Here is a 14,330-nt window from a genome sequence, read left to right on the forward strand (position 1 = left end):
GCTCATTCAAATCAGAAATCAGCGGCTGGTTATCCAGACTATTATTGTAAATGGCAGGGTCTGCCTTATTCAGAATGTAGCTGGGAAGATGGTGCTCTCATTGCCAAGAAGTTTCAGGCACGCATTGATGAGTACTTTAGCAGAAATCAGTCCAAGACCACTCCGTTTAAGGACTGCAAGGTGAGTATGTAATTTGCAATGGATTTATAATCTGTTGTACTGGGTCTGACTGGGATGGAGTTAATTTTCTTCATAGCAGCCTGTATGGCTGGTGTTTTAGATTTGTGACCTAAATAGTGTTTATAAGACGTTAGTGTTTTGGCTGTTGTTGAATGGTGCTTGCACAGTGTCAAGGCCTTCTCTGTTTCTTGCTGTGCACTCCCCACCATGAGCAGGCTGTGAATGGGCAAGGGCCTGGGAGGGAGCACAGCCAGTACAGCTGACCCCAACTGACAAAAGAGGTATTCCATGCCATTTAATGTCATGCTGAGCAATAAAACTGGGTGGGATGAGCAGGGCATTTGAAGGTGACTGTTGCTTGGAGACTTGCTGGTCATCAGTCTGCTGGTGAGTTAATGTGTGACTCCCTTTGTCACTTGTGGGGGTTTTTTTTGGTTGTGGGTTTTTGGTTTGGTTGGTTGGGTTTTATTCCTTCACCCAGTAAACTCTTTATTTTGACCTACAACTTTTTCTCACTTTTGCCCTTTCAATTAACTTCCTTGTCCTGCTGGGGTGGGGAGTGAGTAAGCAACTGGGTGGCAACTTAGCTGCCAGCCTGGTTCAACCCACCACATCAGTTGTGACTGTAAAAATGTGAAAATCTTCTATGAATCCAGAGATAAGTTATACATATTATGAAATATTTTTTGAAGGTTGTTCAGAACATGATATATATATATATATATATATAATGACATATAGTAATACATGTGGAAAATAACACTACTCGTAGTAGCTTTTTGGGCTTGTTTAGTTTTGAAGTTTATTTTAAAAGTAAACATTGGGTGAGTTAATGTCACTCCCATTTTGAAATTTAGATTAGCAATCAAAACAACTTCAACTTGCAAATTGCTTGGTGTTTTTATATAGCCTAGTTTTGTCAATGAATGAAAATTAGACTTGGTGATGCAGTAGATCCCTACTGCTATTTTTTCTATAGGAAGACATTTTGGTAACTTCAGTTGGTAGTAGAACTGATGATCAATTTGCTTTTGACAGGTTCTGAAACAGAGACCAAGGTTTGTTGCACTAAAGAAGCAACCATCTTACATTGGAGGACATGAAAGTTTAGAGTTAAGAGATTATCAGTTAAATGGATTGAATTGGCTTGCTCACTCATGGTGCAAGTAAGTATAGTCTGAAATGAGTGTTTCTGTTTGTAAACTGTAAGCATTTGTAAAACTTTGAAATTGATTTTTCTGTATTTTTTTTGAAGGTGGAGGGTTTCATATAGTAAGCTCAAAGTAGAGGTCTGAGGGGAGTCGTTTTATTCTAAGTAGTACCAAAACTTATTCCATGGCTGTTCTCAAAAACAGCTAAGCTCTGTTGTTGCTTAACTTTTAATTTCCTGTGGGGGTAAGTCATATTTTTAAAAAGCAAACAAACCTAAAACAGTAAAATCACAAAACCCAAAGCAAACTCTTCTGAAGTGTCAACATTAGTGTTATACTTTGAAAATTAGACCTATGAGGAATATTTGCAAAATTTTTGTTAACTTTATTAATTTAATTAAAGTATTAAGTGGTGGGGAGGAGTTGGAAATTCCTTTTATGGAAAAAGGAAATAAACTTCTTGAAGATGTATAGTTGCAAAATCTTGAAAACTTGTATGAATGGTTTTTATGCTCAAAAGATAATAATTTCTTGTCCAATCCCTCCCCTTCACTATACCACCCCTAAATTTATTTTTTTTTTTTTTTTTTTAGAGGGAATAGCTGTATTCTGGCAGATGAAATGGGTCTGGGTAAAACAATACAAACAATTTCTTTTCTGAACTACCTGTTTCATGAACATCAATTGTATGGCCCTTTCTTGCTGGTTGTGCCACTTTCTACCTTGACATCTTGGCAAAGAGAGATTCAAACTTGGGCTCCTCAGATGAATGCTGTAGTTTACTTAGGAGATATAACTAGCAGAAATATGGTGAGTATTTCTCTTTATCATTGGAAAGGCTTGTAGATAAATAAGACTCAATTCATATTCCTATGCTCTGCTAATCTCCTATATTTTGGTTAGGACTGAGCAAATACTAAAACACTATGTGTTTAAGATGCAAATTGAAAGCTTAGATTTTGATCTGATATAAATGTGTGGGAAAGATTTCCTTCCTGCTTAATAGTGAATAGGATTAAAAATTTATTCTTGCATTTGAGAACAAATTATCTTCTGCAATATGATTATTTAGGTGGATACAGTGAAAATAAATATGTAGGCAAGCCAGTCATGATTTTAATTTATTTCCTGAAATGTTGTTGGTTTGTTTTATTAATGTATTTTCTGAATGTTAGTAATCATATCCATTAAAGTAAAAAATGTGTTGTAGAAATTCTTTGCTGTCTCTTCAGACTTAAAATATTTTTGGAGTGCTTAGACAGGTTTGAAGTTGAGTCTTGTGTATGTTAATATGTTTTGCTTCTGTTTTGTGATCATATTATTGTATGTCATTTAAACATTTACATTGCTGCAGTACTTAAATTTACCCCAGTCAACAAGACCTTTTTTTTCCTTGATTCTTTTTGTAGATAAGAACTCATGAATGGATGCATCCACAGACCAAACGATTAAAATTTAACATACTTCTAACAACATATGAAATTTTGCTGAAGGATAAGGTAATCACACTTCTTCAGGGAGATCAAAATAATTTTTCCGGTGTAGAACTCTCTTTAGACTTGTATTTATTTGGGTTTTGGCCCCTTAAATTTATGGAGAGTGTGATAGCTTTTGTTTTGGAAGTATGACAGTGTGTGGTTTGGGTTTTGGGGGTTCGTGTGTGTGTGTGTTGGTTTGGTTTTTTGTTTGTTTTTTAAGCACTTCTAGATTTTCTGTATGTGTGGTGAGGCTTTCAGCCTTTTTGCATTTCATTAAGTGGGTAACACTTCTTTTTGTCCAGTTTGCTTGGGATTCTTATTACTGTAATAGTCTCTTCGCATCTTAAAAGAGCTCTACTTGTTTGCAAACTACCGTCAAGGAACTGAAAAAGAACCCAACCCCTAGCCCCAAATGTGATTCAGAACTCTGAAATCCCATGTAGTTTTTCTTTGTTATTGTGTATATAGTAGTATGTGTACATGTATTAATACTGTATTCATAGTGGTAGCACGCTGAGTTACTGTTAATTCTTCTAACAGTATATGGAAATTTATAGATAGTCAGGAAGCAGAACGTTTTTACTTCATGTGTTTATACATGCTGGGAGGAAGAGGTCAATAGTGATTTTTTTTTTTTTTTTTTGTCATGTAAAAATTAATGTAGGTCAGACTTTTGGCCTTTTTTTTTCCTTTTAAACTTAATTTATACTTTCTTGGGATGCTTGCACAGCCTTTCATTGAATCTGGCAAATGTAAAAGCCATACTGAGTACTAAAAACATATAGCTGTCCATACTTTATGGAAATAAACCAAGAAGTGATGGTGTTTATTGCTTGATTATACAATATGCAAAATTACGCAATGTGTTTATTTGTATAATATTCCCCCCCCCCCCTCCATTTCTTTAAGTCGTTCCTTGGTGGTCTGAATTGGGCATTCATAGGAGTTGACGAAGCTCATCGTTTAAAAAACGACGACTCTCTTCTGTACAAGACTTTAATAGACTTTAAGTCTAACCATCGTCTTCTTATTACTGGAACCCCTCTGCAAAACTCCCTCAAAGAGCTTTGGTCTTTGTTGCACTTCATCATGCCAGAAAAGTAAGGAAGAGTTTTATGTGATTCTTCTTAACATTTTTTTGGTCAAATTTGTTACTGTGAAGTAGTGTAGTGATTTGAGAATCAATAGAAGTAGAGAATCGTACTGAAAGATCATTTAAATATTCTGTATAAAGTAGATGCATATATTTTTTCATGCTGCTCCTGGTAAGTAATACTAGTAGCAGTTGTCACCTTTTTCCATTTTAGCAGTCCACAAAAATGATGGATTGATGTATGGGTCAGAACCTGGAAAAAAGGCTTCTTAGGCTAAGAAGAAAACTGTACAGAATTACTCTAGGGAAATAGAACGGAATCTTTTCTGTGTTATTTCTATTAATGAAAATAAATTTGTACCAAGATGCCCAATATCCTGTAGTTCAGTCAGATACCTGGTTTTCCCATACGATTTGCATACAGTAAGCTTAGTGTATTGACCTTATTTTGTACTGACCTCTGCTTATACCTTAGACAAGTTAGAGCTCATGTGTGAAAGCATATGTTCCTGTCAGACATCTTGTAAATGTCAGGCACCATAGTTCCATTTAGTTTGAGCTATGGTTTGTCCTGACTTCTTCAGAACCTTACAAGAAAGCCACTATGGTGTAGTACCCATGCTTCATTTGATCATAAAGTGTGTTCTCCTAGTCTGTTAGCACAGAGGATAGTTACGCTTCAGCTATACAAGCTATACAAGCTGCAAAACATACATTAGGTAGCCTCTTGTTCTTTTGCACACCCTCCAGCCATGCAACAGTTTTTTCATGCTGCTCTTGATAAATGTAATAACGGAATTTCTGGAACCATCTCGGTGAGTATCCTTGCAGAAAAAGAAAAATGTTGGGTCTCCACTGGAGAAGTTAAAATTCAGTAGTTTTCATTCTGTAAATGTGTTTGGAAAAATTCCATTCTTCTATTTACAGGCAAAGTATTTGGAATTTCATGTGAGATGAAAATTCAGAAATTGGATAAGTTAAACAGAAGGGAGTTGGGAAGAAATTGAAATGTGTGTGTGTTCTTGTGGTATATATATACACATTCTATGTTTGTGTTCTCTTCTTGAATTTTGCATCTTCAGTCTTTCACAGTATGTCATTATTTTGTGCTTATTCTTTATTATGTTGAAGGTTTTCCTCCTGGGAGGATTTTGAAGAGGAACATGGCAAAGGGAGAGAGTATGGTTATGCAAGTCTTCACAAAGAACTTGAACCATTTCTGCTGAGAAGAGTTAAAAAAGATGTAGAAAAGTCTTTACCTGCTAAAGTTGAACAAATTCTGAGGATGGAAATGAGTGCATTGCAGAAGCAGTATTACAAGTAAATAACAACACTTTTTAAATTGTGCTGGTTTAGTGATATGTCCACATGAAATTTACTGCAGTATAGTAGATTTTTATAATGCAATTTGAACTCGAGGCTTCTAGGGTTTCACAACAGTAAAATTCTAGCAAACAAGGGCTCAAGAATTACACTGGTCTAATGTCTATTCATGTAGCTTCTTTTATTTGGCATGTTTGTACATTCTTTTGGGAGCTGCTTTTTTTCTTTAGCTTGTTTATATTTTGAGAGCTTACATCTCTCTTGCTTCCACATACGGTTAGAAATGACTTACATTGTACATCTTATGTTATAGGTGGATTTTAACCAGGAATTACAAAGCCCTCAGTAAAGGTTCAAAAGGCAGTACCTCAGGCTTTTTGAACATCATGATGGAACTCAAGAAGTGTTGTAACCATTGCTACCTCATTAAACCACCAGATGATAATGATTTCTATAATAAGCAGGAGGCCTTACAGGTAATGTCACTTTTTAATTAAAGAAAAAAAAAGTTCTATTTTACATCTGTAATATTCACACCGTTTTATAGTCCTGGCAGTTTATTAATTCTTATTGAAGTATATTAAGAAAAAACAAGTTCTCTGGAAAATGTGCATCCTGGGTTTTACAAGTCAGTGAATTGGTTTTTGTTTCTTAAGTGGAACTGAATAATTGACAGATAATTGACTAAATAAAATATCCCCAATTTTAATTACAATCAAAGTAAAAAGGAAATGATTTGAAACAGGCTGTGTATTTTCACACAAAATAAACTTGAGATCTGTTTTAAACCCAAGTAAAATAAAGCAGCTAAGCAGGTAAATGTAATGTGAATGTGTGGTGGGTTGACCCTGGCTGGATGCCAGGTGCCCACCAAAGCCACTCTATCACTCCCCCTCGTCAGCTGGGTGGGGGAGAGAGAATATAACAAAAGGCGCATGGGTCCAGATAAGGACAGGGAGAGATCACACACCAATTACCATGATGGGCAAAACAGACTCGACTTAGGGAAAATTTAACTTGATTTATTGACAAACAAACCAGAGTAGGGTAATGAGAAATAAACCCAAATCTTAAAACACCATCCCCCACCGCTCCCTTCTTCCCGGGCACAGCTTACTCCCAATTTCTCTACCTTCTGCCCCACAGCAGCACAAGGGGATGGGGAATGGCGGTTGCGGTCAGTTCATCACACATTGTCTCTGCTGCTCCTTATTCCTGAGGGGGAGGACTCCTCACTCTTCCCCTCCTCCAGTGTGGGGTCCCTCCCACGGGAGACAGTTCTCCAGGAACTTCGCCAATGTGAGTCCTTCCCATGGGCTGCAGTTCTTCATGAACTGCTCCAGCGTGGGTCCCTCGCAGGGTCACAGGTCCTGCCAGCAAACCTGCCCCAGCGTGGGCTCCTCTCTTTCCATGGGCCACAGGTCCTGTCAGGAGCCTGCTCCAGCGTGGGGTTCCCACGGGGTCACAGCCCCCTTCGGGCATCCACCTGCTCCGGCATGGGGTCCTCCATGGGCTGCAGGCGGGCATCTGCTCCACCGTGGACCTCCATGGACTGCAGGGGGACAGCCTGCCTCGCCATGGTCTTCGCCACGGGCTGCAGGGGAATCTCTGCTCCAGAGCCTGCAGCACCTCCTCCCTCTCCTTCTTCACTGACCTGGGTGTCTGCAGAGTTGTTTCTCTTACATGTTCTCGCTTTTCTCTCCAGCTGCCATTTCTGTTCCGCAGCAACTTTGAGTTGCTGACGGGCTCGGCCTTGGCCAGTGGTGGGTCTGTCTTGTAGCCGGATGGCATTGGGTCTGTCAGACATAGAGGAAGCTTCCAGCAGCTTCTCACAGAAGCCACCCCTGTAGGACCCACCCCCAGCCCCCCCAAATCTTGCCATGCAAACACAATACAGAGTGGAAAAGCATGTGACTGGCAGTGATACACCAGCAATCTATGTGATAGGGGAAAGTGATCTGCAGAATGCTTTTAAGCCTTTTTTTATAATAAGATACTGTTCTCTGTATGCCTGCAAACAACCAAAGTGAAAGGAAATGAAAGTAACAAGCATCCAAAGCTGAAAACAATTATCACTACTAAAGATGGTCTGTTGTTTCTTTCTTTTTTTTTTTTTTTTTTTTTTTTTTTAAGGTCAACTAATATTTGTACCAAAACCGCTGGGAAGCATAGCAACAGATAAGATGACTGTTGGTGGTGGTGCAGTTTATACCAACATAAATGTTTGTAAAGATGATTTTTTTCCTGTAAGCTTTCAAGTTGATAATTTAAATACCTTTCCAAAGCTACTAGTTTGTGCAGTGACAAATATTCTTCTCCTTTCTGGCTTAAAGAATAAAAGCACCTAACTGAAAACTTAGCACTCCCCAAAATTCTATCCCAAGTGTCTTCACCTAAAGAGGCCTAACATTTTCAGCATTAAGTTTCACATTTGCTGGAGTTTCTCTTCTAGTTACTCCCAATGGAGCTGAGAAGGCTTAACAGGCTTTTAGGTGTGTTACAATGTTAGGCACCACAAATGAGATTCCCTTCACTTTGTCTTGCCTGAGAAACTTGATTGATGGGCTTCGTTTAAAAATACTTACAAGGATTAAGCAGCAGTACCTATTTCTTTTCAAAAGATGGGAAGTGAAGAGAAAGTAGTACTAAGATAGTTTTTTCTCAGTCTTATATTTTATTGGTTACCAAATTTTATTTTTTATTTGGCAGAAAAGAATTTGTGCCTACATCATAACTGCTTAAATTTTTATGCCCATATATTTACTTCATGTTTTGATGAGATGTTAAGATGTGATTTGAAGAGAGGGAACTGAACAATGCATTTGCTTTAAAAATATGTGAGTTAGTAATGCTGTTGATTTCAGTTAGAATCAGCTAAACACAGAGTAAACTTTCATGTTCAGTTAATGCTGCATGCTAGTAAATTTATATAGCAGTGTTGTCTTATGGTCATGTGAATTTGGTGGGGGTTTGGGTTTTTTTAGGTCTAGGAGACTATATATTGTATGCAAGTTTTAAACTATGAAATTCTTAAGGAATGTCAGAATTTACCTTTTTTTCTTTTTCCTTCCACAGCAATAGAAAGAAAAACAAACCTCAAATGAATGTCTAACCAACTGCAGTGTGTATTAGTGTTGAGATGAATTTATTTTGTAACGTGTGTTTCTTGGTTTTTGTAGCATTTAATACGTAGCAGCGGGAAACTAATCCTTCTTGACAAGCTACTGATTCGTCTGCGAGAACGTGGCAACAGAGTTCTGATTTTCTCACAGATGGTGAGGATGCTGGACATCCTAGCAGAATATCTGAAGTATCGTCAGTTTCCCTTTCAGGTAAGAAGCTTGGTAGTAGCCAAAAAGCTTGGTAGTAGCCAAGAAGCTTTGATCTTGAATATTAAAAAAAAAAAAAAAATCTTTTTTTTTTACTCTGAGGGTGACAGAGCACTGGAACAAGTTGTCCAGAGGTTATGGAATCTCCATCCTCTGTGACATTCAAAAGCCACGTGGGCATGACCTTGGGCAACCTGCTTTAGCTGTCGCTGCCTGAGTAGCGGGGTTAGACAAGACGATAGCCAGAGGTCCTTTCCAATATCAGCTGGTTTGTGATTATGTGATCTGCACCACTTTGCTTAAGAAAAGATACAAGAAAATGTGTTCTTTTTCAGAAAGACTGGCAATTGCTATGTGCTAACCAGTATTTTGAAATGAAACATGAATTAAAAAATTATGTGAAGTGTTGCATTACTTTTTTTTCCTTCACATAACAGTTTTGGCAGTTGAGAATTCAAGTTGCTCTGATTTTGAATATAGTATAAGAATTATTTTTTAACTATAGTGTTCAATCTCTTTAGAGACTTGATGGATCAATAAAAGGGGAATTGAGGAAACAAGCACTGGATCATTTTAATGCAGAAGGATCCGAGGTATGGTATCTTTTTCCTAAGGAATCTGTTTTATTTGTTCCCAAGAAATATAAAAAAAACATTGCACAAAAAATGAAGACTGAAAAGTGAGGTTTATTTTTTATTTCTTTCCCAAAAATTCAGAACGTTCTGTATGTTTTTGGCCATTACTGAGCTAAGGGCTACATGGAAATTCTCAGGATTCATTCCTGAGTGTAATGGTTTGCTATTTCCTGTAACTGTACTGAAAATTGGGGTTCTTTTTTTAACCTGTTTTACTTTATCTTGTATTTCATATGTTGTTGTATTGCATATCGCAAGCTCCTTCTGCAGTCCTTCATGGTTGTCTCTGAATGAATAATTCTTTATCTTCTATGGGCTTTTTCACCTTGTTGCTTATCACATTTTCATATTGTTCATGAATATGTTTAACAGCATTGAACCGGTAGGTTCAAGTGTCTTCCCTGCTCTGGCATGGCTGCTTCGTTTTCCAGGGCTTGGGGTAGGGAGTGTGGGAGAGAGACTTTGTAACATACAAGGCTTTAACAGTAGCGGTTTTGTACTTTTTGGCTAGTCTTTGGTTGGCATTTTTTGATTGGTGATCATCTTTTAGGATGCCGCTTCCTTTAAACTGTTGAGAAGTCAGTAACTATTTATAAAAATATTGGTATCGGTGTTTGTTTTATACTTAAAGAAGCTTTAACTATAGAACAGTTATGGAATTGGTAGTATATGCTTTTGTAGTCTGCACCACAGACTGCATAAACAAGTGTCATATTGATTCCTTTAAGAATATTACAACTATTATATATAAAACTATTTCTTATTTTATGATTTCAGGACTTCTGCTTTTTACTGTCTACCAGAGCTGGAGGATTAGGTATCAACTTGGCATCTGCTGACACTGTAGTTATATTTGATTCTGACTGGAATCCACAGAATGATCTGCAAGCACAGGCTAGAGCGCATAGGATTGGACAGAAGAAACAGGTATGCACATTCAGCTTTAAGCTCAAAACGTGAAGGAGGGTTCCATGCAGTAGCTTGTCCGCTCTCTGTCTGCACCATTCAGTCTTCATGCATTTTTGAGAATAACTAATACTTGCTGTGTATGTCTAAAAATGTTAGTAATGCTCATTTAACTTTCTTTTTTTAAAATCTCCCTATATGGAAAGATAATACGGCAGCTGTGGCATATGGATGGGAGAGGGAGAAGAGTTGTGGGCTTGCCTGTCCCTACATTGATTGGCATCATGTCATTCTAGAAAATAACTGCTACATCAGGCACATTCCCCTTGCTTATGTATTTCTTAGTTCTCTTCAGGTTTCTTTCTTGCAGAAGACATACAGTAATAAATGGACATAGGATAGTTTTGCCTGTGGCAACGCTTGTGCCAAATCACTGAGGTTCAAAAAAGACAGGTCTAAGAGTTTGTTCTCTGGTTTCTTAAAACACCTATGTAAAGACACTGGTAACATGATTGAACTAGTATTTCATATTTGAAAACAGTCAATAAATTCAGAACATATGTAGTGAAGACTGAGATTTCTCCTTGTTGTTGCTTACTTTTTTTAAAATATTCGTAGGTTAATATCTATCGGCTAGTCACAAAAGGATCAGTAGAAGAAGATATTCTTGAAAGAGCCAAGAAAAAGATGGTGTTAGATCATTTGGTAATTCAGAGAATGGACACTACAGGGAAAACCGTACTACATACAGGCTCTACTCCTTCAAGGTATATTTGTGTTTATTTCCATACCAGTTTACCCTTGAGTATATTTGACAGGTAAAAATGTAAGTTATCTCACTTGGTTAATGAAGGGCAAAATAAGATTAAGTAAGTAAAGATGCAAAGTATATTGTCTTTGTAGATTTTTATATGCATATGAAATATGTATTTTTTAAAAAAATACAGGGTTTTTATATAACAGTAAAAACCTTAATTGACTCATGATCATAGAGAACTTTTTCAAGTTACTAACATAAAATGTTTTTCCTGAAACATCCTTTATTTCAGCTCAACACCTTTTAATAAGGAGGAGTTATCAGCAATTTTGAAGTTTGGTGCTGAGGAACTTTTTAAAGAACCTGAAGGGGAAGAACAGGAACCCCAGGTAAATAGTGTTACTGAGCTAGATAGGTAAAACAACTGAAAATATGTATGAATTATTTTGTTGTAAAGAGAAACTTCTTTTTTAGGAAATGGATATAGATGAAATCTTGAAGAGGGCTGAAACTCGGGAAAATGAGCCAGGTCCACTAACTGTGGGAGATGAGTTGCTTTCACAGTTCAAGGTATTGCTCTGTTCCCTCTCTCCTGCCATAATTACACTTTCCATTATAAATGGTACTGTTTTTCTTTTGTGTAGCTATCTGCCTCTTCCTTCTTATGAAATAGATGCCTCAGTAAGTGAATTCTGTATCTCTTTCTAATAAAATGTCGTTTCACATGTACAGGATACCTACCATCAGTAAAAACATTTAAAAATACATGATGTATTTTGCTAATAAAATAAGAGATATTTATGAATGTATTAATGATTAGAATTCTAGGTAGTTTTGTGTTTTTATTTATTGCCTTTGTTAAGCAGCTGTGTATTGTTGAATGCAAAATACAAAGTTTGCATTTTTTAGTTAATGACTTCTAGAAACAGCTTTAACCCTGAAGTAAACTTGAATTCCAGGTATTTTAAGTGTTATCAGTTAAACATATTATAATCTGGGTGCAAAAAAAAATGCAGAGCATGATGTACTTCTTTAGACCATCATATTATTAAATAGGTCTCCTTCTGATCGTTCTTTTGCAAGCAACATACTTTGATTTCTACAGTGTATTAATGTTTGGTGAGTTTTATATTACTATAGGTTCATGGTAACTCAGGTTTTCAAATGTTGTTAGCCCTATTTTGAAGGAAGTGAAACAATCATACAGCTATCAGGGAGGTGTTTCATTATGTAACTGTATTAGTCAGCTTTTCTTTTTAAAAGATTCTCATCTTTTCTCATCTTAGCCCATGCTGCATGGAGTCTGTCTGTTTCATAAATTAATAAAAATACTTCCATTAGGGACAGTCTTCCATGAAGCATTTTGTATGTATAAATTTTATATATATTCTAAAAGAATAGCATATATAAAAATACATAAAATATGTACTTTAGAACTTTGTTTTCCTAAAATATTAGTTGCTCAGTCTTTTTCAAAAAGTCGTGTATTGATTTGATGAAAATATGTATATTCTGATATACAAGGTGGCCAACTTTTCCAATATGGATGAAGATGATATTGAGTTGGAACCAGAAAGAAATTCAAGAAATTGGGAAGAAATCATTCCAGAAGTCCAGCGGCGAAGAATAGAAGAGGAGGAAAGACAAAAAGAACTTGAAGAAATATACATGCTTCCAAGGATGAGAAACTGTGCAAAACAGGTGTCTCTTGGTTCTGACTGACTTGTACTTTTATATTGCTATTGGTTTAGTTTCTTTGTTGGGGGTTATTGTTGGGTTTTGGTTTTTAAGTTGTGTTTTGTTTTTTTTTTTCTTTTCTGAACACATATTTTTGACAGGCTAGGTAAAGCTTTATTTATGGTTGTTAATCGCGTAGCTTTGAACTACCTATTCTGAAATTCCAGATCAGCTTTAATGGAAGTGAAGGGAGACGCAGTAGGAGCAGAAGATACTCTGGATCCGATAGTGACTCCATCTCAGAAAGAAAACGGCCTAAAAAACGTGGAAGACCACGAACTATTCCTCGAGAAAATATTAAAGGATTTAGTGATGCAGAGATCAGGCGGTAAGATATGGGGGGACATGCATATTTAAAGGGACAAGAAAATTTTATTATTGTTGTTGTTGTTATTATTATTATTATTATTAAGCTTGAAAGTATAGAAGGCAGTCTGTTTTTCCTGAATTTCTTTGAAAATTCTTTTGTTCTAGGCATTTAATATTTTACCTTGTGTACTTTATTGTGCTGACATAACGAACTGTCATGGCAAGAATTTGAACTCATTTTAATGTGGGATAAAGTTAGGTTTAAAAAATACTCTTGATTGTTTTAAACTTGTCAATTCCTGCAACCCATGAAGACAGTGATTTTAAAAACCAGTTGTTACAGTGGGTGAGCTTTTCTTTTAACTTACAAGTGAAATAATCTGCTTCCCATCATTTTATCTAAAAACTACAGTGCTGAAAGAATATGTAAATCCTTTTGGTGACAGCTACAAAAATTTGAGTGGATTTTGTTTTCTTTAAACTTCTTGACACTAATTCAATTAATATTGTATCATGCTTTTTTAAACTAAAAAAATATGAAATCCTATTTGAATCTTGTACAGCAGGTCCCTTCAATATTTGGTGCTAAAATATTTTTTTGTTAGAAGGAGGAGAAATTGTTGTGGTTTACCTTTTTGGGTTTGTGAAATACTACTTTTGCTTCTGAAATTGAAGTATGCATGTTTCTCTAAGATGTTGTAAAGCTTTCAAAATATTTTTGGTTAGAGAAATAACTTTAAAGATCCTTTTTGCCTTTCCATTTCATCTAACAACACAGTGAATTGGTTCTTTTTTCAAGGCTATTCTTGTGCTTGCACTAGCAATTTGAGGCCTTGATTGTTGAGGAAACTTTCTTTCTTTTTTCTTAGAATTATTTTATTTTTATTTAATTTCCTTCCTATCTTGGGTAACTCCAGTTTCTTTCCATCACTTACACATTCCTACAGAGAGTATCTTTCATGTCGTATTTTCCAAAATCTCAAATCAGCTGCTGCAGATTGCTCCTTTTACTATATAAGGCATAACTTAATGCCTGAAGCCTCTATTTACTGTAAATCCACATTAAACTTTTATGATTAGACACATCCAGCTGCTAAATCTTCTGTCTTGTGAAATTAATAAAGCAATTTCTAAAATAAATTGTACCTTCTATTGTTTTCTTTACATCAGTTCTTAAACCAATAAAACTCTGACTTTGTGTTATCTGGACATACTAAGCTGCCCTACTCTCAACTCTTTTTTTTTCCCCCCATTGTCCATATAGCATTATACTAACATTAATTATTGTATTAATACAATTTTAAAACCAATTTAGTTAAACATACATTTAAATGGCAAAATTATTTTCTGTTACTAGGTTTATCAAGAGTTACAAGAAATTTGGTGGCCCTCTTGAAAGGTAAACTTGTTTGATTATTATTTGTGTAGCAAC

The 14,330-nt window shown here is 36.1% G+C and overlaps 1 protein-coding gene across 5 annotated transcripts in view; it reads left to right on the forward strand.

Annotated features, from left to right (window-relative positions):
* CHD1 (chromodomain helicase DNA binding protein 1) overlaps window positions 1–14,330 on the forward strand; it is a 55,746-nt gene that overhangs the window by 28,490 nt on the left and 12,926 nt on the right. For all 5 annotated transcript variants that reach the window (XM_030003756.2, XM_030003754.2, XM_041121058.1 and 2 more), the window contains exons 10-25: window positions 2–180; window positions 1,219–1,346; window positions 1,925–2,141; window positions 2,741–2,830; window positions 3,719–3,909; window positions 5,034–5,222; window positions 5,539–5,701; window positions 8,405–8,557; window positions 9,076–9,147; window positions 9,967–10,116; window positions 10,714–10,862; window positions 11,145–11,241; window positions 11,327–11,422; window positions 12,377–12,553; window positions 12,757–12,917; window positions 14,256–14,297. In XM_030003756.2, the coding sequence (XP_029859616.1) occupies window positions 2–180; window positions 1,219–1,346; window positions 1,925–2,141; window positions 2,741–2,830; window positions 3,719–3,909; window positions 5,034–5,222; window positions 5,539–5,701; window positions 8,405–8,557; window positions 9,076–9,147; window positions 9,967–10,116; window positions 10,714–10,862; window positions 11,145–11,241; window positions 11,327–11,422; window positions 12,377–12,553; window positions 12,757–12,917; window positions 14,256–14,297 (2,254 nt within the window). The remainder of the gene's footprint in view (window position 1; window positions 181–1,218; window positions 1,347–1,924; window positions 2,142–2,740; window positions 2,831–3,718; window positions 3,910–5,033; window positions 5,223–5,538; window positions 5,702–8,404; window positions 8,558–9,075; window positions 9,148–9,966; window positions 10,117–10,713; window positions 10,863–11,144; window positions 11,242–11,326; window positions 11,423–12,376; window positions 12,554–12,756; window positions 12,918–14,255; window positions 14,298–14,330) is intronic.

Source organism: Aquila chrysaetos, chromosome Z (genome assembly GCF_900496995.4).
Source record: "Aquila chrysaetos chrysaetos chromosome Z, bAquChr1.4, whole genome shotgun sequence".
NCBI lineage: Eukaryota > Metazoa > Chordata > Aves > Accipitriformes > Accipitridae > Aquila > Aquila chrysaetos.